Here is a 26,979-nt window from a genome sequence, read left to right on the forward strand (position 1 = left end):
GTCCAATTAGAATTTGGGTCTAGCTTATGCTAGGCAATTAGACCAATTTTCTATTTGGAGCAGTTGGAGGTTTAAGCTGGAATCCATACATGTTAAAATGTGCAGTAGGTGGAAGATGAAGAGTTTGATTTTAACTTCAAAATACTACAACCGAACATCGTCCCATTTTATAACTCTAAAAATTTTCACTGTGCTGCATTCCTTACTTCCAGACTTGCCTGAGAAACATGAAATTCCAAACAACTCACAACCTACTTAGGAGTCGGTATGTACATGTACAGACACTCATGTCGCTCCAAATTCGGACAATAATGACTCCCTTATCACTCGAATCATGTCTGTTAGTGATACAACTCATGTAAGCAAACCCTGTTGGTCTACAACCCACACTCGGTGCACATGTGCACCAACAACCTTGTTAATGACTTCAGAAAGGCTTGAATTGGCATAGCAAGTTACCAGTTTTCTTGCTAAATGGCTTAAATCACCCACAAGATTACCGGGGGCTATTGATATATGCTCTATGAACTCTACAACACCAATAGACAGCCATGACTGTAGTAATATAGGAAAAGCAATTTCCCCGTAAAATCGGGGCCCTGCATCGAACAGGGCGGGTTTTCCCCAACTCTAAACAAGGATGGGGAGGGGACGAGGAAATAATTTTTCCCAAAATCGTGTATGGGGCGGGGACGGGTTTTGTATATAATTCCCCAAACCTGCCCCGAATCCGAAGGTAAATTAGTAAAATATCTCTAAGTTTAATATTGATATTTAAAATATATCTATTTTTTCCCTAAATTTTTAAAATCCTAGGGTCCCATAATTTTATTTTTGAATTACCCCTAAAGTATTATAATTCAATTCTAAAATACCCCCAAATTCCTATATCCTATGTATAAATTGTCCATAAAATAGATAATTTTTAAGTAATTGCCTTAGAGCGGAGAAAATTCAGGGATTCCCCATCCCGGATGGGAAATGGATGCCCCACCCCAAACCCGCCCTGCCACCGGGGATGGGGTGGGTACGGGGCAAGGTATCTGACTTCGGGGATGGGACGGGGAGGGGGTGCCCCCTCCCAAACCCGCCCCATTGCCATTCCTAGCAGTAAAGCAATTGGGCATCCCCTCAGATCACTTGGAGAGAACGTTCCTATAAGTTTCCTACCTTTTCCTTGCAATACAGTTATACAGGCAAATGGCAAGTCGGTGCTAGAGAAGTAGAACAGCGTGAAGCAGAACTTAATATAAGAAGTAGCTTTAGAAGACATACATCGATAAGCTGGGTGTGATCTTCTTCAGTAGCATCTGAAGCTTCAACAATTGGAACAGCATTAAGGGAGGCAGTCTTCATGCATTTAATATCTTCTATGACTTTTGCCCGGTTTGTTAAAGCAAAAACATTTTCAGCAATGACCTTCAATTCCCCAACATTGCGTGATAAGATATTCCCCATCTTAGAGTTGTGCATCCTCAAAAAACTCAAAACATCCATTTGGGTAAGCATCCAATAGCTACATGCTGATTCTTTCAGCTCTGCTCCGGAAATGTTCTTTGAATGACCCTCCATTGGAACCAAAGCACGGTGGATTCCGAGCTTATCTAATCCGGAGAGCTTCTCTGGGATCTTGCCAAAAAGCTCATTCCAGCTACGATTTAAAGTTATCTCTAGCGCTGGAATTTTGCCCAGGCTCGGTGAAATCTCTCCTATGAATTGGTTTCTACCCAAGTCAAGGAGCTATAGTTTCTATTAGACAGTTTTGTATGCCCTTAGCTTCAATCAAAATGATGTACTTTATGAATTTATTGTAAATGAATAAAAATGCATATTTGATTCATGTTCCCTTGGTATGTTTCTGTGTAATACCCTTAAACTGGACACTTAATGAGACTCGTGTTAGTTTAGAATGTTCACAGCCAGTGAGTCGGTCTGGGGAGACCTATTCTGACAAGGTTGACACTGTGGTGCCACCAAGTCGGTTGGGGTGGCTTGTCTCAGCTATCAGGGTGAGACCCTAGGCACATACAGTGTGGGATTAATTGAATATTTGAACTGGACCAGATTTCCAGTATTGCCCTGGACCTTGGAGATTGATGGGCAAAACTGGAAAGTTACACCCGACCCCTAGACTCGATTATGATACTGCACTAGGTGTCAGATTGGGCTATCTTTGATGTACCATTCAGTGAGATCCTTAGCGGGGGTCAAAACCTGGGTATGTTGGGACAGTCTGAGAATTCATCTGAGTGGGTGATCATAGTGACAGGATCAGCCCCTTTGTTGGACAAAGGTAATGATCGGGGATGCACTCTCACTGATGGAAACCAAGACTGTTGGCAACCGATTTCAATCGTAGAGATTTGTTTTGCAAAATATATTTGATATGAGATATAAAAGTATATATATTATGGTTTTGAAATGTTTGCAAAAGGTTTTAATTCCCGGGATCCATACTTGAGAGAGTGCAACACTGTTCCTTGCAGCCGAGGGAGAGGTCCTCTCTTGTCGGGCAGTATATGATCATTATGGGCTAAAAGGTTAAGTGTAAGACCATTAAGGATAATACCTGGTGGGCTAATTTTGCATCTGCCCACAGTCCCTGGGTGTTACAAGGTGACTTGGCCCAAGGACCAGGGTAAGTGTTGGGCCCAGAGCCCATCTGATGGGTTTCAGGGGGTGCACTGTCCATAACAGTGTATTCGGCCAGGCCTTGTAACAAAGGCTGGGCTGAACCCATGTGGCTGATGTGTAGATCAATGTTTGGGTCCCACACCATACAAGGAAGCCCAAATGGGCAACAGTTTGGAAGGCTTAATGAATACATAACCCTAAATGGGCCTTAAGCCCATTTCGAACTGGGCTAATTTGATTAGTTTTTAAGGGGCGAATTCTGAGATAAGATCAGCTGATAGGATTGGGCCCACACCCTATCCACTCAGAGAGTCCAAGATCTAAATGGGATTTAGAGTTGGAAACTTCCTAATTAGATTAGGAACTGGCTGATCTAATCTACAGATAAGATAAGGATTATCCCTTATCTTAAAGGGACTTCTAATCCAGATGTGATTTGGGTTAGCAACTCCTAATGGGATTAGGAGCTGATCCCTTTAAGTGTATAAAAGGAAGAGGGGGCAGCAGCCTTTAGACATCCAACGGACTCACCAGCAACAGTCTTATCTTCAGAGCTGAGATCACAGAAGAGAGAATTTTGCACCCTGTAAATACTCTCTAGCCGCCTCCTTCCTGCAGCTGCCGCCTATAGCAGCTCGATCTCCATTGCTTGGGAGAAATCAATCTTTTGGAGAAAAGATTGGTAGGAGTTGTATTCACAAGTCGTCCAGGTGATTCTTGGGAAGAATCAAGTTCTTAGGAAGGACACTGCTGATTCTGCTCCACCTTGCACTACGCCATTTTCAGTGGGAGTAGATTTTGGTTTCTACCTTGGGCATGAACACCTCCATTGAGAGATATTGTTTCTTTGTATCAGGTATTATCTCTCTCTCCTCCTTTTGGTTCAGATCTGGTTCAGTTTATGGTTCAAGAATGATCTTTGAAAATATGATTTTCTAAATAGGGAATTCGATTCCCAGTTGAAGGGAAAGAAAAATTTTTTAAATTCGCCCACTTTATTCCGCAATCTTGGGCGTCCATATGATGGATTTCCTATCCCTTCAGTTTCGTACACGAGCCGAGTTGTGACGGGATTGAACCTGAAAATTGGTTCTTTCGAAGGATAATTTTTTTGCTAAGCGACGTTAGCGATCCAAGATTTGGATTCATCTTTCCTTCTATCAACTCCTTGACTTAGGTTCTGGCAACTAGATATCTCCAACAGTATGACCCCGCAAACTATTCAAACTGAGATCCAATAAACTCAAATTGCACAGCTTCATGATTTCTGGCGGAATAGGACCTTTGTATTGTTCGACAGTAGCAGCAGATTTTTTAGATTCTACAGCTCGAAGATTCTTCTTGGAATCGAACCTCTGTATCTAATCTCTCTCTCTGAGACTTCGTTCAGTCGTTCAAAGTTCGTTCACATTCAAAGTCTGAACTTCTCTGCAACTCTCTCTCTCCCCGTCCTGTTCATTCTCTCTTTCTCCCTCTCATCCCTGTTGCAGCAGTGGGGGACCTCTTCAGCAATGCCTCTCTCTCTCTCCTCTTCGTTCTCCCTATTTTCCTCTTCTTCCTTCACCCCCTCCCAGATCTACAACTCCCACTGTTGCAGAACGAAGATGGGCGAGTAGAGGAGAAAAAAACTCACCGACCTCCGTCGGACTTCTGTCGTTCGGTATTTGCAACGATCGCCGTCGGTGGCGATGGTGACGGCGATAGCAGCGTCGAGCCATCGATGGATGGCGCTTAGACAAATGGGGCGAGTGTCTTAGAGGGATTGTGTTAAAAAGAGGGATAAAAATGTAATTTTGCATAGGGGTATAACGGGCATTTTACTTTTTTCATCCATGTTTAACGGTTAAGGGTACACTTAGTCAATTATCAGAAACAGTAAGGGTACACTTAGTCAATTTTCAAATAATAAAGGTAGAGTTACTTAATTAATTAGTTAATAGTTTAAGAAATTTACCCTTATTTTTATTTATTATGATGAATACATATGTTAGAAATGTTCTCAAATGTTTTTGACAAAAATTTTGTATATTTTCATTTTTGGTGTTCTATCTTTTTTAAATATTTATTATTCAATTATAACATTATGAATTTCTTAGAAAAGTTGGATCATTGACCCAACATCTAGATAAGAAAATAGCTTTGCTTTCGAATTAGTTTTAAATTAAGAAAAATTATAGTCAGAATCGGTCATACTTTAAAATTAGGCAACAAGTTTGTCTAGAAATCAACAAAACTTTGACAACCAACTTTACATTTCAAATTATAAAAATTCATGTAATGTCATTGGAGGTTTATATGGCTATTGCCAAAATGGGACTCTTAATCTAATAACAAAAATCTTATACTAAAATTGCCCTTTAATGCTGGATGATTGGAAAATAAGAATTTAATTTGCTATAGCAAATAAGTATTTGCTATAGGCATTTAATTTTATTTTTAATCATATTTTACTTTTGCTAATTTTCAATTTCTATCTTAACTATGACATATCTAAAATTCAAATAATTAATATGAAGAAAAATTTCTCACACGCAATACATGTTCTTAATTTTATTAGTAAGGATACAATTAATCAATTTCCTAAACCTTGCGAATAGTTTAAGAGAATTACTTTTTTTCTTGATCCCATTTTGTATTATTTGGATTACTAGTATGGTGAGGTCCAATAGTGTCTCAACCGGCTTGGTCCATCGATTACTATAGACAAATCATCAACTTCCTAATATTTGTAGTAACTAACAGAAATGTGACCATCGATCTAAATTTTGTAACCATAATCAAAACAATCGGCTTGGTCCATCGGTTCAGACCCGACCCATTGCATCTCTAGCCCTAACCCATGCACAAGGCGTTTCTTCTGTTTCGTTAATTCTGACCTCCCTTATGTCGCATGATTCTCACAAAGTCGAGAAAACTAGGAAAAACCTCGCGCCACCATGTCCCGCGCTAATTTAAAAACCTCTACCCCACCCGCCATCCCTCCAAGAGATGTTCCCTCCTTTGTTCGACTGGTTTATTCATTCAACGAGAAAACTTACTATCAAGGTTAGTTTTAGTCCATCTTTTGTCTCTTTAACCCCTTTATTTATATTCTTTGTTCCTTACATGAAATTTCTAATTATTTCTACGTTCATTTCTGCATATGCACCTATTGTTTTCTTCCTATCGAATTGTGGGATTTCTCATTGCTTGTACCTTCACTGTGTTAATCTATGGTTCTGGTCATAACCCCATAAAACAAATTCCTGGGCTCCTCGCAGAATGTAATGTAGCGGGTTGAATGTTATTTTTCTTCTCTCTGAACCAGTTTTAGGGTTCACAATGCTCCCAGTTAACAACTTAGCTATTCGTATTTGCTTTGGAGGCTATGCTATGCGGTAGACTCAGAATGGTTGTTTCTGCATTGAGTTATGAGGTATTGTATTTATAGTCTTGCCATCATTTAGGTATCAAAATCTACTCTTCTGCAATTAAAAAAGGAAGAAAAAATGCACAAATAAGTAAGATGGGAAGCCATGGCAGATAAGAAATTGCATTTAAATAAGTAAACACTTTTCTAGTGGACAAAAAGGATATTTCAACAGTTTAAAAACAATAATTGGAAAGTAGCAAGGAATAGGAAACTAAGAAATAGTTATCAGATTCAGGATCCATGTTCATAAGGCTAGGTGCTTAGCCCTTACTTGTTTGCATTAATTATGCATAAGTTGGTAAGCACTTTTAGGAGATCTTATGGAGTATGCTGTTTTCTGATGACATAGTATTGATTGATGAAACCAGAGTGGAATCAAATGCATAATTGTAGTTACAAAGAGATCCATTTAAGGGGTTTTAGGATGGGTAGGACTAAAATGGAATATATGCAATATTTATAAAAAAGGAATATATGCAATGTAAACTTAATTATAACACGACTTAGAACAGGCTACGGTAAGGATTGAAGCTATGAGATGGGACCTCCTTTCTTACCTTGGTTCAATAGCTTATGAGAGGGGGAGATTTAGGTGGATATTACCAATAGAACTATAGTGGGATGGGTGAAATAGAGGTATGCATTTGGAGTGTTGCATGATCATAGAATACCACTCAAAAAGGGTACAACCAGAAGTTGTAATATTTTCACTGTTATCCATCAAAAAGAATTTATAAAATGGCTACAAGGATAGCATTGCTGTATTGAGTAGGGTATTGGGCAATTAAGGAACAACATTTCTGAAAAATGTGTAGTAGAGATGCTGATGTAAGATGGGAAGGAGAGAAGTCTTACAATCTTCATGTAGTGGTACAAAATGGAAATTAAGGATCTAGATTATAGGAGGAAAATATTACTGATCAAAAAGAAAAAAAAATTATAGGAGGAAAAGATTCACATCTAAACAGAGGAGAGAAAGAGAAGAAGTATAGTGCATTTGGAGATAAAAAAGAGAGAAAAGGGGGAAGAGTGAGAGAAAGATCAGTCTCTTAAGAAAACTTTTATTTCATTAATTCATGTATAAAATTCTAATTACAATGACTATTTGTAGATTTGACATAATGACTTCTATTTCTCTTTTTATACCCCAAATTCAACTAGGAAGTAGACCCAAAATTCCACCACTAAAATGGTCATAACTCCCTCAAAAAAATGTTGGACTTACAATCAACTATAGTGTATAGAGACCAAATTGGTGCTTATCTCCGAATTGGTGTGTCCTTTGTGAAGCTCAAAGTGAGGACTGTTACCACTTATTGATCTCTTGTTCCTTCGTTGCAGCTCTTTGGGATTGGATTTTTGGGATGTTTGAGAGTAGATTGAACCTACCATCTGATATTAGTTTGTTGTTTAGTCCGTCTACTTTTGAGTGGCAGACAAAGAGAGGGAGAATTATGTGGAAGGGTATTAGAGCAGTAATCTTGTGGACTGTCTGGGAAGAAAGAAACACCGGATTTTTTCTGAAAAGGAGCGTGTCAAAAGTTAAGGACTGTATTTTGACAAGGGCAATTCAGTGGTTGGAAACATTAAACCTGTTTGATAGTTATTCCCTCGATGACCTGTGGAGGAATTGGTTAGCAGTAGCCAATACTTCTACTAGGAATAACAGACTTTTAGTACAATGGGAGCCACTTGGGGAGGAGTTTGTTAAGCTGAATTTTGATGGGAGTAGTAGAAGTAACCCTGGACCCTCGGGTACTGGAGGAGTTATGAGAAATAAAGACAGTATGATCATATCCTTATATTCAGGGCCTGTGGGTCTGGGAGATTGTATAAGGGCTGAATTACTTGCTGCGGTACAAGGTATCTAGCTTGCAAACCAGTTAGGGATAGAACACTTGCTTATTGAAGGGGACTTTCAAGTGGTGGTAGGATGGCTGCTGAATCCGGACTCTGTGATTTGGGGCTATAGAGACCTCTTTAAAAAAGCAAATGGCTAACAAGAAATATAACAGTCAGAGTCCATTGGGTAGGCAGATCAACAAACTCTATGGCTGATTCACTTGCTAAACAGGGGGTTTCTCGGGACTTTATTTTGGGCTACCTTGTAATCATGTTCGTCTGATCTTGTAATGCTGTAATCAATCTTAAAGGAAAGGTCACATCTCGTGCCTTTCCTTGGGTCGCCTGTAACTCATTGTCTGGATTAATAAAAGGACTTTTAGCAAAAAAAATTGACCAAGTTTGGTCATTTGACAACTAAAGTTATGCTTTAAAAATAATACATAATTGAGTGAGTGGGGGGAAATATGAAGTTTTTAGGACAAAATCACCCTTTTGTTAAAAACAGAATCCACTGAATCCATAGAACATTCATGTTTCATTCATCTGACTCCATCCATTCAAATTGCGGCTGGTTGGAAGCATCTCCAAGTTTAAGTTTGACTTCGTCCATTCAAATTGTGGCTGGCTGGAAGCATTGACTCCATCCATTCAAACGACTTCAAGAAGCATTGATTCCATCTAGTTGGGAAGCATCAACTTGATCGATTCAAACTGCAGCTGTTTGGGAAGACTCTATCTTCATAGCAATATCCTTCCTGTTTTGAGTTCGAGTGATTTGGGGTCTCATTCTTCATCCAAGTTCGAGTTCAAAATTACTGTTTGATTGTTTGTCTTTGTTGAAATAGTTTATTTTATATTTATATTCTTATTCTGCTTAGTTAGGGTCTGTTTAAAGTAGTTCTTTTATTATTATTCTTGTACTTTAATCTTAGCAGGGGCACAAGGGTCTTTTCCCTTTTAATTATGGTCGCCCTATAAATATTAATGTAATATGGCACTGCTTGATTGAAGTTTGAGTTCACCAATCTTCTTTCTTCTCTTCTACCTTCTCCCTTTTCTCTCCCTTCCCCTCTTCTTTTGTTTATTGCTGTTCGTCCACTGTTAAGATGGTATCAAAGCAATTCTACTGGATTTGAGAGCAGATCGAACAAGGTCTTCCCCTTCATCTTGCTGTCTTCTTTAGACTGAGAACAAAATAACTGACCTATGACTGATACAAGTCTTCTCCTAAAAACTCGATGAAGCTGGTCTGCTGAATGCTGTCAGAAAAAATTGTGAGGTTTAGACCTCTTTTCTTAGATCGTGTGAATCTGTACCTGTGAAAGGGATGCCTGTAGGTCACGGATGACCTGTTATTTCCAGTTTTTGGTGTGACAACAATATTCTAAGGATCTTTCCGGTGGTTAATGCACTTAGACACTCTTGGAAGCTTGGTAGGCTGGACTGCTAATTCCGTACAGGTCTGAAATCAATCTAAACCTTTTTTTTTTTGGAGAATTGGTGCTGGTCTGTGTTTAGTTTGTGTCCAAACTGAACTGTGCATGTGGACTGCTTATTTGGGGTGCTTTTAGGATTTGTATTTTGGTGTTAGGAGGGATCCAAGTCATGTGTTGAAACTAAATAGTGTCCTTAACCTGTCCTTTGAGAATTCTACAACTTTTGGGGTTTCAGGAGGTCAAAACAGAATGAGTGGGGGGGGTTGGATATGAGTTTTCCTATGGCTGTAATTCCCCTTTGATGGACTGAACTACCTTGAATGGTCTAGGGGAAATAAATTCTGCATTACTGCTAGGGGAAAAATAGGATATATTAATGGTAAAGTGAAGGAACCTAAGACTGGAAATGCTGAATATGATAGGTGGAACCAAGAAAATAGTATGGTGATGTCATGGTTCTTGGTTTCCATGCTGCCAAAAGTAAGGAAAATATTCATGCAGGCTGAAACAACTTGTGAAATATGGGAACAAGTGAAATCTACCTACTCCGAGTAGAGGCACTTTGCCAAGATATATCAACTGCAAGATGAATCCTCCACTTGCAAGTAGGGGAAGAGAAGTCTCTTAGTGTACTATTCAGATCTGACATCCATATGGAAGGAATTGGATTATTACTAAAGTGTGAATTGGAAGTGTGATGAAGATGCAAGGGCCTACAGGTCACTTGTTTCCCAGTAACGAGTGTTTGCTTTTCTTTCGAGGCTGAATCCTACATATGAGTCTATTAGGGTACAGATCTTGGGAAGTAAAGACTTACCTTCAGTTTAGGAAGTTTATGCCTTAATTCAGTCTAAAGAGAGTAAAAGAAGTGTGATGAATTGTGTAGAGGAGGAGCCGATTGCTCTAGTTGTCCGAGGAGGTACAACTCAAATGTCAGAGGCTCTTTTAAGAAGGGTGATTCACAAAAAATAGTGGATGACAAAGACAAACTTTGGTGCACTCACTATCAGAAGACCAAACACACTAGAGACACATGTTGGGACCTCCATGGGAAGCCTAAATGGGCTTAGGAATTGAGTGAGAAATCAGCATCTGATTAGATTAAGAAGCCAACCCAACAGAATTAGAAGAAATATAACTCAACAAATATCTCAAGAGACTAGTCCCATGGCACCTCAGGAGTGGGCCCCTAGTTCTAACCCCAAGGAAGAGATTATCAACTCTTTTCGTGATCATTTGGAATTATATGTTAGGACACTTTGCCAGATGGATTTTGGCCCTACTCCTACCTCCTTTGCGTTTACATACTTATGATTCCCTCTGGATAATTGACTTTGGAGCCTCAAACCACATGACTGGTAAGTCAACTTCATTTTAGGCATACAACCTCCTCTCTGGGAGAGATAAGGTGAGACTGGCTGATGGATACATTCTCCACCATAGTTGGCCAAGGATCCATCTCTTCCACTCGGTCTTACACTCTCTAATGTGTTGCATGTTCCTTAATTACCTATCAATTTACTTTCCATTAGTAGTATTACTCACTCCTTTAATTGTCTAGTTACCTTCTTTCCTTCTTCGTGTGTTTTTCAAGATTTGGCCTTAGGGAAGACGATTGGTAGAGGAAGCACAGTAGATGGTTTCTATGTGTTGGAGAATAAAGCTAGTCTTGTGGCTACAGAGCATAGTTTCCAAGGCACCAAGGCGAGGCTAGGCGATAGGGGGCGCTTGTCGCCTGGTCGCCTAGGCGTTGGATTTTTGAAGTAAAAAAATACATATCCTAGGGTAGTCCCCTAGGTTCCATAACCATCTTTCTTTTATAACTATCCATAATTTTCATAAGAAAATTATAAACTTCATATTTAAGTTTAGAAAATCAACATATTTATGAGAAGAAAAAGAAGAAAGAAAAGAAAATAAAAAAATATGGGGACTGAACCCTATTTTTGTTATAGGAAAAGAAGAAAAGAAAAGGTGGAGGAAGAAATGTGTTGATTAAACAAAACTTTACGTTTTTCCCTTGCTTATTGGTTTAGATTTTGAAGTCTTTGAGGGTTCAATGCAGCTGTTAGTGATGTTTGTGTTGATTAAACCCTGACAAATAAGAAAATAATAAAAATAAATTAGTTTATAAACACAAAAAATGAATATTTTTGTTTAATAATGTCTATTTTATAGTTATAATCTCAAAAAAGCAACAATATAAAAGTATTTTATAAGACAATATACAAATTTGCTTGGCGGTTGGGCGAAGTGAGCTCCAAGGGCGCCTTGTCGCCTAGGCGTCGCCTTGACAATTATGCTACAGAGTCTTTAAGTTCATTTAGTGAGAGTCACGCCTACTTATGACAGTTGTCTTGGTCATCTTTCTTTTGAGTCATTCAAACTTATTTTTTCAAAGTTATTTAAGTCTTTGTCAGTTAGTGAGTTACAGTGTCAGACATGTCAATTAAGCAAACATTGTAGAAGTTATTTTTCTTTAAGAAATAAAAGATCTGAATTTCCGTTTCATATTGTCTATTATGATGTTTGGGGCCCTGTTACTCTTTTTTCTGAGACTGGATGTAAGTATTTCATTACTTTGATTGATGCTACTCTAGATATACTTGGGCTTATCCTATGCTATCTAGAAAAGATTCTAAATTTAAGAATTCTCCATACAACATTTTGGTTATTTGCTACTTGTATGCTGAATGATGAAGCATGGATATTGAGGTGATTAAATTAATTGCAAATTTAAGTTTGGAATCTTTTTCCACATTTTGTTTTCAGCACCTATTTCAGCAATTATCAACACCACTCTTAGTTTTTAAATTGTAATGGAATAATGTATTCAAAGAATACCATCTACATTTTTTTTGGTTATAAAATAAAAGTTTATTAAAAGAAAAAAGTAAATTATGAGAGTTACCAGAAATCACTTGAGAAAGGGAAAAAAAAAAGAAACAACTTCAAACCCCACTGAAACCACCAAACCAATGAAAGAATGGTAGGATTCATCTAATGGACGCCATGAAGGTTGCGGAATGGATGGGCAAATTTCAAAAATTTTCCTACCTTCTTCCAACTGGGAATCATATTTCCTAAATTAAGAATACAATATTCAAGGATCCTACTTGAACCATAATCGAACCAGATCTGAACCAAAAGGAAAATGGAGGATTATACCTGATCCGGAGAAGCAGTATCTCCCAAAGATGGTGTTCACGCCCAAAGAGGACACCAAGATCCGCTCCTGCTGAAGATGACACAGCTGTAGGTGGAACGGAACCAGCAGAGTGCGTCCTACACACTGGATCCTTCTCAAGAACCCTCTGGAAACTCTGAGCACCAAGTCTTTTTCAGTCTTTTCTGCAAGACTGATGTCAAGAATTGATTTCTTGATTTCTTTCTTCTGCAAAGATCAAATCTTGCAAGAAGGAATGGCGGCGGCTGGAGGAGAACTCCAAGGATGAAGATGGCTGAATTGCTTCTCTTCTCTCTGGAGTGTGTATGAGATCCTATCTCAATTCGCAGGAAGCTTTTTTTTTTTTTTCACAAAACCCCCATTCGAAATCTAATGATTTTTTTTTTCACTCTTGGGGTTTCTCCTCCTTTCTTCTTGATCAAGAAACCTTCTAATTAGGAGTTATCTCAATCTAAATTAGTATTTGGATGGGGATTATTTTAAACCTATCTGCAGGTTAAGTTAGCTTATTCCTGATCTTATCGGGAGGTTACTAGATTCAAATCTGATTTGAATTTGGTCTCCCAGAGTGGATAAGGTTAAAGGCCCAATCCTTTTACTAACATTAATCTCAGATTCGCCCCATAGATGGGTGATTATATCAGCCCAGCTCGAAATGGGCTTTTGGCCCATTAAGTGTTCAGTGCTTAACTAGTTTCCAATCTGTTGCCCAGTTGGGCTTCTTTGTATGGCGTGGGACCCAAACATTGATTTACACACTAGCCACATGGGTTCGGCTTAGCCTTTATTACAAGGCCCAGCCGAATTCATTGAAAAGTTCAATGAACCTCTGAGCCCATCACATGGACCCTATGGGCCCAACACTTACATTAAGTGGTCCCTGGACCAAGCCATCTTATAAAAACCCAGGGATTGTGGGCAAGTGCAAGATTAGCCCATCAGGTATTATCCTAAATGGTCTTACACTTAACCTCTCAGCCCTTAATAATCAAGCATTGCCCGACAAGAGAGGACCTCTCCCTTGGCTGCAAGGAACAGTGCCGCACTCTCTACTCACATGGATCCCGGGAATTAAAACCATTTGCAAACATTTTTGAAACCGTACATATATATATCATATATAAATTTTGCAAAACAAAATTCCAACGATTGAAATCAACTGTCGGCAGTTTGGTTTCCATCAGAGAGAGTGCATTCTCGATCATTACCTTTGTCCGACAAAGGGGCTGATCCTGTCACTATGATCACCCACTCAGATGAATTCTCAAACTATCCCAACATATCCAGGTTTTGATCCCCGTTAAGGATCTCACTGATTGGCATATCAAAGACAGCCCAATCCGACACCTAGTGAAGTGTCATAATCGAGTCTAGGGGTCAGGTGTAACTTTCCAGTTTTGCCCATCTGTCTCCAAGGTTCAGGGCAATACTGGAAATTTGATCCGGTTCAAGGATTCAAGTAATCCCATACTACATGTGCCTTGGGTCTTACCCTGGTGGCCGAGACAGGCCATCCCAATACTTGGTGGCACACCAGTATCAGCCTTGGTAGGATAAATCTCCTTAGACTTATCCAATGGCTGTGAACATTTAAAAGTAACACGAGTCCCTATAAGTGTCCAGTTTTAGGGTCTTACACAGAATTATACCAAACAATATGAATCAAACATGCACTTTATTTATTTCTACTAAATAATAAAAGTACATCAAATCGGATTGAAGCTAAGGGCATACAAAACTGTCTAACAACCAAAACAAGATCCAACAAAACAAGAAGACACAGAAACCCAAGAACCCAACTCTTCAACTAAAACGGTCCACCAACCACAACCAATTCAATGTGCATCATGCATGTATGCTACATATAACTCAAAGAATCTTTGAATCCCTATCTGTACTTGTCATAGTTAGTTAGTGTGCTTTTTATCTGTTATTTGTATTTACTCTAGTTTCATATATGACCAATTAAAGTATAGGATATTGCTTTGCAGGTTTGTGTTTAGATTTGGGGTTTGGTCCAGGAGTTTAATTATTTTTCAATTATGTTAAGTGATGACTACTGGAAAGTTTTCAAGGTAAGCATTAAAATTGCATACCTTTCATTTGCCTTTGAGCATAATATTTCATTTCTCTCTGGCTTCTTTGTTCTCATTGTTTCATTGGTCATGCAGTGGAAACAATTCAAGTAAAGATTTTAAATTAGATGCTAAGCTTCCTCAAGTCAATTGGTCACATCATGCTAATGCACACCATAATTTCTCATGCCAAAATCAGTTTTTGAGCTCAAATTTCCTTTTCTCCTTGCCAACACAAAAATCTCATGCTGAAGAGGCCCTGTGTGCTGGGTATGTATGCCATGTGACATGTGTTAGTTATAATGTCCTGTCCTCTTTTTCATCTAATTAGAATAGTTTTTACACTTCTATCTTCTGAACCATCTCTTTATTTGGATAATAAAATTTTATTTGTAAACTTGTGCAGATTAAAGTGAGAATGGAGAAGAGGAGAGAAATTGAGAGTGTTAGAGTGTTGTGTGCCTGGTGATGTCCACTTTATTTATATTAGGGTGGCATGAGAGTGACATAATTAAAGATAAAAAGACAAAATGTCCTTGCAGCATAAATAACCGTGTTACAACACTCCATTGTGGATTCAGTCTAGTTTGTTTTTGCCATCCACTTAATTTATTATAAGAATAATCATGGGGGAAAAAGACTCTTATACCCTTTTACAAAGATAAATGTCTGAATAGAATTAGATTATACAAATGCCAACTTTACCCTTGCATAATGTAACTAAACACTTCTCCTCATGTAATTGGGCCTTGTTGACTCTTTTAGCAAGGACATCAGTTAATTGTAGCTATATGGTCTGCAAATCTACCCAGCAAGAAGTTTTTCTCTAATGAAGTGGCGATCTACCTCAATATGTGTGGTATGGTTGTGTTGGGCAGGGTTGTGGGCTATACTAATGTCATCTGTATTATTAGAGATTAAGCTCATTGGTCCATCAATAGTGGATCCTAACTCTCCAAGTAAAGCTCTAAGCCACAGTAGTTGACAAACACCATGTGCCATAGTTCTGAATTCAGCCTCTATCACTCTTGATATAGCAACTGCAAACTATTTCTTACTGCACCATGTGACTAAATTTTCACAGACCAGTGAACAGTAACCCGAGGTGGATCTCCTGTCTATTAGGGGTGCAAGTAAGAATGGCAACGGGTAGGGTACCCGTGCAAATTGCCCTACCCATTCCCAAACCTGCCTATGTATCCTTGATTCCAAACCTGTCTAACTTTTCCTCTCAATTTCCCAAACCTGTCCCACTCATTAAACCCCTTGGCCAAACGTTTTCTACTAAAAAAAGTTTCTTAATGCTTATAGTGTGACTTGAATCCGGATCAATTAATGATAGCACCAAATCTCTTAGCACTACTTTAAGCCACTAAGCCATCTCACCTTTTGTGTTATCTAATGAAATAAAATAGATTTTATTAACTTTTGTGTTCATCAAAACAATCAGTACATATATATGATAAACAATTCTAACTAAAAATTAAAAGGAATAATATTTAAATTAACATTTTATAACTAAATGAAATAAACAATCTATCAAATCCAAATTTACATCAAATGATTACTTTAATCTCAAGAAATTTATACAAATAAATTATTAATAATAGAATAATTATCTTAGTACTTAAAACTTATAAATTTGTGCATGATATATAATATAATAGGTTTATATTTATGCATCCCAGGTATCGGGTATTGGATACCCTAAAGTCAAAACTCAAATCTGTCTCAAACCCTATAGGGTTTTAATCTAAAATCCCAAACCCATCCCAAACCCTATAGGGTTTTGATAAACGGCTCCTATTAGGGTCGGAACAGATTGGATACCCGAAAATTTCTGCGAAATTGCCATCCCTAGGTGTAAGTTAGGTGGGCTGGGCTGGGTTTAATGTTAGCCTTGGCCTAACCCTATCTCTTACAACTGAGGACTGAGCCCGGGGTAAAGCTCGAAGTACCAAAACATAGGTCCAGCCTGAGCCTAAATTTAGTACGCTTGGGCTTGGCTCGGGCTAGGAATTACATTGACATTTTAAACCATGCTTCAATACCTGCATTAGTTTTACAGTTCTTTGCTCAGGTCCTTTGAAATTCACGAGCTTCTTAAAGGGTGTGGTTTAAACTTATATAGCTTAGATTCTCCTGAATTTTTTGAATGCATCTCTCTTGAAGACTGATTCTTCTATGGAAATCTGTTCTACAAATCTCATACTTATTTGCTTTCATTTTATTAAATTATGTGCCCATTATTTATAAAAATGTATGACCTTTTCTCATGCAATAAACATAGTTTCCTTGATTGCAGTAAATTGTATGTTTAATTGACTAGCACAATGACTTTATTTGGGCGTGGAATATGCTTATCTCATATACCTTCCCCATGGTTGTCTCTTAGGTCAATGGCATTTCAAATTCAAAATATTCAAAGGCTGCAGAGTTCACATATACAAAAGGTAGGCTTCAATCATTGTCTACCATTTTGAATGTGAATGAGACATCTCCTAAATGTGAGTTGTTATCTAGTATTGATGGAAAACAGACAATCAAAGAAGAAAAAAGGGTTTATACATTAAAGTTAATTTCTTTGTAGACTGTTTTCTTTCCTGCTCTTTAAGTTTATCAATATGCTTCATAAGGCATGGACTATTATTCTAATTAGATTCATGTATGATAAGATTTGAAAATATGAACCAATGCAAGTTGTAAAAAAATTCAGTCTTCATTGTTGAGGCACATAGATGATACTTGTTTTCCTTGTACTATGTGCATGCAAAATATGCATGATACACTTGGTTCTAACTTCTAGATATCCATTGAATTTGCAAACTATTGACAGGCTTGGGAAGCTCTTTCTAGTGTTAACATGGCTTGTAGGAACTATTTAAAACCTGGGATAGCTGTACCTATAGTTCAGAATATTGGCACAGATCACTTGCCATTAAAAAGGTCAGATTCTAAGAATAACAGTAAAGCAACTACTTTGTGGAGGTCATCTGACATCACTTGCAAATTTTCTGAGAGATCAACATTTCAAAATTTGCAACCACACCAAAACTTGAATTACTGTGGTGTGAGGGTTGGTGAATCTGGGGATTCTCTGCTAGAAAGTCGAAATAGTGCTTCGGACACTGGTGTAGGTGTAAGATTGTCAGAAGATAAGGAAGCATCACCAATTAATGGTTCTCATGCAAACATCAGGGATGGATCTTCTGGCATTCATACTCTGCATAAGCAAGATAACTCTGAAAAAGAGTTTGGGGATCATTTTGCTGATGATATTGGTGATGATGACGTACTCGAGGTACTTTTTGTCATATATTCTCATGTGAAAAATTTAGAAATTATGATTTGAATGCAGATATCACATTTCTAATCCTTATGTTTCAGAATATTGATGTGGACCAAATAGTTCTTCAATATCAAGCAACTTGCACACCTCAATCATCAACTTCTAAGCTTCCATCCACTACATTTCTAAGCAATAATAATAATACAGTGCCTGATGAGTCATACTTGCCACCAGAATTATGCACAATATGTAATCATGGTTTTAAGGTATGTGTCTGTAATTTTGGTTTTGAATTTGCTACTCCTCATTTCTTCTTCAACTTGACACAACTGATTCCTGAAATTGATCCAGGTAGGAATTTGCCCAGAAGCTGCAAGTCATTTGCAGGAGATGAAGGATACACTAATTGAAATATCAAATGAACTTCTTGACAACATTAGTTTTCTCAGTCCTGTGCAAATAGAGAGCCTTCGTCAAGATAGGTAGGTCCACCTTTTGGTTTTTATTTTGTTATATTTTTTTTGTACTGCATTTTTTCAAAGGATCTTTTTAATTAAAACAATACTCTCTCTCTCTCTCTCTCTCTCTTTCTCTCTTTCTGTTCTTATTCATGTTGTGCATCCATAGACAGGTTGCAGCTGAATAAAAAAATTCAGCAGCTGGACAAATATCTTTATTTCAAAGAAAGGGATGAAGAACGACAGAAATCTAATTTCTCTGCTTCCACAACCAGAGGTCTCCAATATGAAACTCCTCCACCTGGTGCATATACAATGAATCATTCAGGATTTGATGCTAGGATCAATACAAGCAGTGAACCAGGGGGCTTCGGTAAAGGGATATCATCATTGATATCATTCTCTTCTATAGATGGGTTTGGTGCTTCCTTAGGTCCTGTTGAAAGGGAAGCATATGTTCCTAAGATTATTGAAGTTAATTACATTGAAGGATCGAATGATAAGAGGTGGAGTAGCAGAGATTTCTCATGGACCAGGAAACTGGAGGTACTTATCTTCATTAACATGTATCTTCAAGTACATGTGACAGCTTCTTCTGATGGTGTACTTTGTTTCATGTTTCAGGAAAATAACAAGAAAGTGTTTGGAAACCACTCCTTTCGTCCAAATCAAAGAGAGGTGATCAATGCAACAATGAGTGGATGTGATGTTTTTGTTTTGATGCCAACTGGTGGTGGAAAGAGTCTGACGTACCAGGTATAGAGGATATATTTTTTTTCCTCTGTATGCTAAACAGGGCTAAATACTTTTTTTTTGTTTTTTTATTATTAAGGCTAAATGCTTTTTTTTGGTTTTTTTATTATCAAGGTTAAATACTTTGTTGTCATTCTAAAGAAATACTCTTGCTTCAGAGTCCCTTTATTAAAGGTTAAGGCTCACTTATTCTAGACTCAGTCCCAAAGACTATTTAACATCCTTGTACAAGGTGGTGTTGCTGGTCCAACTAATAGAGTGGTGGTTGAGAAAGGCTTGAACTGTTTTTGCTGGCATTTATTGCTTTTGTACAAAGTAGTGATTTTTTTTTCTTTGGTGTACCAAATATCGTACATCCAAAGCAATCTTGTTAATTGTTTTGTTTTATGTTCTTTACCAGAAGGGTACTGTTGTAATTTTACCTGTCCTTTTGTTAGAAGTAGTGAAAAGTATGGTTAAGGTGCTGTTCAGTTGCATTGACATATGGCGTATGTTTTGACAAAAGTACTGTGGACATTTGTGATTTTCTGTTTTTTTTTTTTTTTTTTTTGACATTTGAACGCTAGGAGAGATCATTGGTTGGGCTGGGCTTAGCACTTATGCTAAGAGTAGTAGCCCGAGAGTGGACCCTGGGCCTAAAATATAAGCTCAGGCCCAAGCTCGGAATTGGTCCTATTACACCAAATAATAAAATTTATTTATATATAAGTTTTTTTTTTACGATCAGTGTTTAGTTATATGTAATATATCATATATGTTATATGATATGAAAACAGATATTGTATGGGCCCAAGCTAGGCCAAGTTTGGCTTGTCTTTGGGCCTATGACAAAAACTATGGGCCTCAACACATGAGTGTTTTCCTTTATATAGATGAAGGCAAGGCCTTCATTCTAATACTAGAGCAATGTGAGACAAGGGCTTCAACTCATGCACTCACTAGTGTGTTGTTGTTCCTTGTCCTACATTGCTCAAGTATTAGAATGAAGGCCCTGCCTTATCTATTACTAGCGAGGGCCCCTTGTGATGCATGGGAAAACCCAATATCCAATATGATGACAAGGGATTAAGAGAAATATAAACCTTACATTATTTGTCTCGAGTAAAAAATAATAGAAGAAATCATAAATCAATGCAATTCAACAATAATCAAATTTTGAATTAATGTAAGTCATAAGTTTGATTTGCACATTTTTAATATTTTTAAACATTTTTTAAATAATTAAAATATTTCATTCTAAAATTTTTAAATATTTTTAACTATTTATTGGGCCTAAGGCCCATTAGTTTATGCTTAGTTAAGAGTGTTTACTTGTGTTTTTAGTAATAGCCGACTTACTAAGGCGGCATACTTGTGATTGTATTCATTTTTAATTATGAGTATATAAGATAGTGAAAGGGGCGGCTAGACTACTTTTTTTTGGCTTCTCCTCATCTCTTCAATCTCTTTTTCTCTTCTTTGCACAAACTTTTCTTTTTCTTCTTTTTATCACAGATGTCAAATCAGATCAGATTTATTGCACTTTCAACTTGGTATCAAAGCAACTTTAGGTATTTTTAAGCTGTTCCATCATGCAGCCCTAGACCAGCCGATTGCATGAGTTAAAGAGCTGATCAAGGACTTCAAGAGTGCCAGGTTTTGGTGGATCTTCAATCCCTTGTAGCAGGTTTAGGGTTTATCACCAAAATCAGGATGAACTGGAGAAAGGGGAAGAATCCTGATTGCAGTGGACTCTTCATTTTTGACCTTGGAAGTGGTGCACTGGTTTTTTTTAGGTTTCTAGATGTTTTTTGAAGAAGGCGGTTCAAGTCCCATGGAGAAGGGAATCTTAGTGGAAGGAGCTTTTGGAGGTACTAGGAAGGTGTTTGAGGTTTCTAAAGGGGATAATTTTTTTTTTCATCTCCAATTGATTTCCTAATCTGTCTTGGAGTTATGGAAGGTTGTGGAGTTGAATATAAATCTACAAGTGAGATGGGACTAGGTGGAGGGGGTGCTAGTGACCCCTTCGGGGTAGGGACCATCACGACAGTCAAGTTGGTAGTACAAACTACTTAGAATGGTTACGATAGGCAAAGACAACCATTATAGCTCATGGAAAATTGGAATATGTCACCAATGAAGAGAAGAAACCTGGACTAACTACTCCCAGTGGGTACAGGAGAACTACACGGTGATGACCTGGCTGTGCAATTCTATGTTACCCCATATAAGTAAGAATATTCTATGGGCTAACACAACTAAGGAGATTTGGGATGGAGTAGCAGAAACTTATTCACAGAGTGAGAATGCTGCTAGAGCTTATTGGTTGAGAAATTAGGTTATTGCTACTAGGCAGAGAGATAAGTTTGTTGCAATTTATTTTTTAGCCCTTAGAACCTTATGATAAGAGATAGATCATTTGGAGACTGTGGTTTGGGAGAGTAGCAAAGATGCAACAACTTATCAGAAGCTAGTAGAGAAAAATAGGGTATTTGAGTTTCTAGTAGGACTCAACCCTGAATATGACATTGGACAATGGCATATTCTTTCTCGAAACAGTGTAACTCTCTCTCGGGCATATGCCTTTGTGTCTGGAGAGGAAAGTAGGAGGAATGTGATGATGAGAAACCCAGGTATTGAGCAATCGGCTATGGTTAGCACAATGAAGTCTAAGCCTAGTCGGGATAAGGTTGGCAATGAATCTAGGAAGGAGGACAAGAAGGACTTGATCTATGACTACTGTAAAAAACCTAAGCATACTAGAGATACTTGTTGGAAACTTTACCCACACTTTATATTGAGTCGACTTAGAAACAAGAAAGGAAATGTTAATATGGCAGTGACTAGTGATTTATTGGGACCACCTATTACAACTTCTCTAGAGTCTGTTGCAGTAGTTGTAGTTAGGGTCGAGTTGGAGAGATACAGGTAGTTTTTGAGTCAGAGGGATGCAACCAATTTAAGTTTATCATCAGGTGGACATCAAGGTGCAGGTGGATTCAAGAGGTAGTCATTCTACCTCGTTTGCACATACAAGTAGTTCACATGCCACTGCAAATTATGCATCCACTATAGGTAAGGGGGGACCTCCCTCGATTATAGACTCAAGAGACTCATAACATATGACCAATGTTTCCACTATCTTCTCCTCATACCACCTCTACTCTGGTAGAGACAGAGTTTCCACAACTGATGTATCACATGTTCCCATTGTTGGGAAAGGGTCTGTCAAGATAACTAATACCATTGCACTACCTTCTGTACTTTATGTCCCTAGACTAGGCACTAATCTCCTATCTGTTAGTAGTTTGACAAGGAATTTGAGTTGTTTAGTGATTTTTTCTCTTGGTCATTGTGTTTTGTAGGATTTGGTCATTGTGTGACATCTATTCCCAAACTTGAAGGGGGAGTGTTGAGATTGGGTTGATAATATTTGTTTTTTATTTCTATGTTCAGCTAGAGTTATTGGGCCTAAGGCCTATTAGTTTTAGTTAAGATTGTTTACTTAAGTTTTTAGTAATAGCCGACTTACTAAGGGTATACTTTGTCATTGTATTCATTTTTAATTGAGTACATAAGATAGTGAAAGGGTGGCCGGGTTACTTTTTTTTTTTGCTTCTCCACATTTTCTTCAATCTTACTCTTCTTCTCTTCTTTGCACAAACTTTTCTTTTTCTATTTTTTATAACAGATTTCAAATCAGATCAGATTTATTGCACTTTCTACTGTTTACATAGATTGAGTCCTATTTTGCAGCTTCCTGCTCTTATATGTCCAGGAATAACATTAGTGGTTTCGCCTCTTGTCTCACTTATTCAAGATCAGATTATGCATTTAGTACAGGTAATCCTCTCTATATTAGCAAGTTAATTTGGTGGTTTTGCACTCTTTTGGTTGTCTTATTAATTTCTCCACTAGCAACTTATGCCTTTTTCTTTTAAACTTAATGTGTAGGCAAACATCCCTGCAGCTTATTTAAGTGCTAATATGGAGTGGGCCGAACAGCAAGAGATCCTTAGAGAACTTAATTCAGATTGCTCTAGATATAAGTTGTTATATGTCACACCCGAGAAAATTGCAAAGTGAGTGTTGTTTTTACTTAATTTGGGGATTTTGTTGCTCAGAATAATTATGAGAAAAACTTTACTAGTTGGATGCTAGATGATTTTCAAGGATTAGCTATGACACCCAGATATAGATACAGACATGGCCACATATATGGGAAATGAGTAAGACACTCCATTTCCTAAAATCCGGGAAACAAATATGGATATGAGCATATCATGTATTTATATCTAGTTTTTGAAGCTAAATGTTATTTTTCAAGACTTATATCTTGCCAAATTTAACTAAATTTAAAATGGATTGTGAAAACTTTTGAACAAATGTCTAATATGAAGATCAACCTTGATAAAGCTGTAGTGTGGGTCTAAATATGGAGAGAGATCTCTTAGAGGGAGCAGAAATTCTGGGTTGTAAGGTTTCCTAATGGCCAATGACTTACCTGGGAGGCTGGGATTACCTTTGGGGGAGAATTTGAGAGGGAGCAATTTTTGGAGCCTTGTAATTGAATTATTTATGAAAAGATTGGCTTCTTGGAAGAAGAGCTATCTGCCTCTGGGTGGTAGGAATGTAGGATTACTTTAATAATGTCCACATAAGCTTATTTGCCTATGTATTTTTTGTTTGTGTTTCGGATTCCAATGGGGTTAAGTAGAAGGGTTGAGAAGCTGATGAGGGATTTTTTTGTGGGAACCAGGGGAGGAGAAGGACCATAGAGTTTATTGGGAAGTAGTGTGTAGAAGTAAGAAGTTTGGAGGATTAGGCCTTGGGAACATTCAGGAAAGGAGCATTGCTTTGTTAGGGAAATGGCTGTGGAGGTTGCCTTTAGACAAAGATAAGTTGTGGGCAAAGGTAGTAATTTGAATTCAGGGCTTGCGGCAAATGAGTGAGGCTTTGGAATTCTGGCTAGAGACTTGAGAGCTCCACTTTGGAAATCCATTCATGCCATCTTTCCTTTCTTCATACCATTCATCAGGTATAATCCTGGCTTTGGAGGTTGGGTCAAGTTTTGGGAGCATATTTGGTTGGGCAACTCACCTTTAAAGGAATGGTTTCCCTCTGTTTATGCCCTTTCTGGTTGTAGGGAGGAGCTCATTTCTTCTTTCTTGGCTCCCTCTAATTCTAGTTTTTGGTTTTGACTGGGATTTGGGCTTTAGAAGAGGTCTCCGAGAGAACAGAATTTGTAGTGTCTCAAATTTGCTTTGAAAGAGTTGTGTTGGATCTTTTAAAAGGGATAGTTGAATATGAACCCTTTCACCCTTTGGTTCTTCTACTTGTGCTTCTTTCTTTTTGCAATTGGTACAACCGAGTGTTGGTGTGGGAGTGCATTTTCCTATTAAAGAGGTTTGGACCACACTTATTTCGTCTAGGATTGGTGATTTTTGACGGGAAGTGTATTTGGAAAGAATTAACACCTGTGATTTCTTGCAAAGAAAAAGACCTAGCTGGTGTCTTTCCCCTTATTTGGTGCCCTCTTTGTAAGGCCAATGGTGAGTGTTGCCATCACTTATTAATCTCCTGCCCTCTTGTTTCCCTAATTTGGGAATGGTTTCTCTCTGTTTGGGTGTAGATGGAGCTCCTTGCCTACTGTTCAAAGCCTATTCTCCTCTACTTTTGTTAGATGGCTGAAGAAGAGAGGTAGAATCTTATGGAGGGCGGCTGCTTGATGGACACTTTGGGAAGAAAGAAATCAAAAAATATTCTTAGAAAAAAGGAGTCGAGAGGCAATAATTGAAGCTATATCTATCCGAGTGGTTCATTGGGTGAAGACCTTGGAGCTGTTTGAGGACATTCCACCTGGTGAGTTGATGAGGAAGTGGAAGGAAGTTGCTGATTCTGCTCCTTACAAGGTGATCTGTAGACAAGACTGATCCCCACCTACAAGAGGCTTTATAAAGCTGAATTTTGATGGTAGCAATGAAGGTAATCCAGGTCCCTCAGGTATTGGAGGAGTATTCAGAAATGAGGAAGGGAAAATTGTTGCTTTGTTCTTTGGTCCAATAGGGGGGGGGTGGGGTGATGCCTTAAGAGCTGAAATATTGGTTGTTATGGAAGGAATTCAAAAAGCAAAGGAATTGAATATTCACAAGCTTTCAATTGAGGGAGATTTCTAAGTTGGTGATTAGTTGGTTGCAGAAGGGGATGTGCCATTGTGGGGATATATACATGAGAAGAGAAGAATCAGGTGGCTGCTACAAGGAATGGATGCTACTCTACAATGGGCGGAAAGAAATGCTGATTCTTTGGCAAACCTAGGGGTGGAAAGAGATGGTCTATTTTGTGCTTGTTTGTAATTTGTACTTTTTTCAGGAGAGTTAAGAGAGTTTTTCTAGATGTGTATTTTATTCTCTTTAAATTAATGAGTACGATTCTGTTATTGATAAAAAAAGTAATTAAATTTCATATTATTTGTTTAGTGTAAATGCCATAGAGAATATCTTTTTTTTTTATACATGTTAACATTGTTTTCAAAATTATATGATTTGCAAATGCTAAATATTAATTTTAAGCTGAAAATATTTTTAATCATTCCACTTTCAAAATTTCTTTTATTAGTAAGGGACATTTATGTTATTCTCCACAAATTCTAATTGACACGGGATTGCCAACCCTATTCACTAATCAATTAATTGAAGCTTGAAGCTTTTGTTTTTCCTTGGTGAAACAGGGGATCTGCCACGTCTTTCTGTTCCATTCATCAGGTTTCTATGCTTGAATGACTCTAACCCATGTTTTCCCCTTTTTGATATGAAAACAAGGTCCCTGCTTGTTAAGTCCTTAAATTTGCTGAAGTAGGAGCAGGTTATTAAGATACTCCCAGTCACAGCTTAAAAAAAATAATAATAAAGAAGAGAAAAGGGCTGTCTTATAAGCCCAATCAGTCTTATTGGTGGGCTGAAACATTTTAATAAAAGGGGCCTGCAGTCTAGTTTAGTGAACAACAGGCCCCAAGTTATTTGGGCTTATTTATAATGCAATAAGCATTTAATGGGCCCGCAATAGAGCCCATTTAGTGGAACAGCAGGCCCTAGAAGAATAAATCCATTTTACTTAATTTCTTGTGAGGTGTCCCACTTATTTATAAGGGGATGCCACTTGTCCTAGGGACACATGTCACCCTAGGAAGGAGTTATTTTCCCTCCTTTAACCACTTGCAGTAGGGGGAAACTTGTCACCTTAGGAAGGAAAAGTTTTCTTTTCCCTCCTTAACCCATTTTAAGCGGGGTGACACTTGGCACTCTAAGAAGAGGGGAGTGGGGAGCTACTTAACCACCTCCCTCCTCTATATAAACCCCTCTCCTACAAGGAGAAGAGGCTAATGCCTTTTTTGTTGGCTATTACTAATTGATTTGCAGGATTTCTAGCATTAAAAAACAAGTGGGAAGAGAAAAGAGAAGAGGATTGGTGTGGAGAGCATAAAAGAAAAAGGAAGAAGAAGGTAGGGAATCTTGTGTTCTTCCTACACCTCTTCAATCTGATACTCCTTGTGCTTCTCACATGAGATGGAAGCCCATATTCTATCAATTCCTTTCACTCCTTTCTTTCTTCCTTTTATTTTTATTTTTCCTTGTTTCATATTGAAATACATGTAAGGAGACACAACCATCTACAGCCTTGTTCATGAAACTTGGCTGATTTTGGTTCCTTACAACCTACTAGCCTATGCGTGAGGGGAAAAACCATCTACAGCCTTGCTCTTGAAATTTGGCTGATTATGGTTCCTCACAGCATGATAATGCACACAACCATAATTTATAGACCTATTAACTGAATTGTTGAAGGCAAGTTCAGCTTGTGGTAGGATAAGATCCCATTTTTTTAAGTAGTCTCTAACTAGGCTTCTCAACA

General features: G+C 37.9%; 1 protein-coding gene and 1 pseudogene across 1 annotated transcript in view; one reads left to right on the plus strand and one right to left on the minus strand.

Moving 5' to 3' along the window:
• Positions 1 to 285: 285 nt before the first annotated feature.
• On the minus strand, positions 286 to 4,468 carry LOC148871747 (SNF1-related protein kinase regulatory subunit gamma-like PV42b; annotated as a pseudogene).
• Positions 4,469 to 5,519: 1,051 nt separating this feature from the next.
• The window catches only part of RECQ4A (DNA helicase (RECQl4A)), a 49,838-nt gene continuing 28,378 nt past the window's right edge, over positions 5,520 to 26,979 (plus strand). Inside the window, exons 1-11 of the mRNA XM_088967965.1 lie at positions 5,520 to 5,679; positions 14,506 to 14,589; positions 14,686 to 14,859; positions 16,985 to 17,042; positions 17,426 to 17,890; positions 17,977 to 18,144; positions 18,230 to 18,360; positions 18,510 to 18,882; positions 18,961 to 19,092; positions 22,825 to 22,911; positions 23,023 to 23,150. Coding sequence (XP_088824091.1) covers positions 14,567 to 14,589; positions 14,686 to 14,859; positions 16,985 to 17,042; positions 17,426 to 17,890; positions 17,977 to 18,144; positions 18,230 to 18,360; positions 18,510 to 18,882; positions 18,961 to 19,092; positions 22,825 to 22,911; positions 23,023 to 23,150 — 1,739 coding nt within the window. The 5' untranslated portion in view covers positions 5,520 to 5,679; positions 14,506 to 14,566. The remainder of the gene's footprint in view (positions 5,680 to 14,505; positions 14,590 to 14,685; positions 14,860 to 16,984; positions 17,043 to 17,425; positions 17,891 to 17,976; positions 18,145 to 18,229; positions 18,361 to 18,509; positions 18,883 to 18,960; positions 19,093 to 22,824; positions 22,912 to 23,022; positions 23,151 to 26,979) is intronic.

The sequence above is a fragment of the Nelumbo lutea genome, chromosome 2, assembly GCF_056320005.1.
Source record: "Nelumbo lutea isolate HS-2025 chromosome 2, American lotus-T2T, whole genome shotgun sequence".
In the NCBI taxonomy this organism is placed as follows: domain Eukaryota; kingdom Viridiplantae; phylum Streptophyta; class Magnoliopsida; order Proteales; family Nelumbonaceae; genus Nelumbo; species Nelumbo lutea.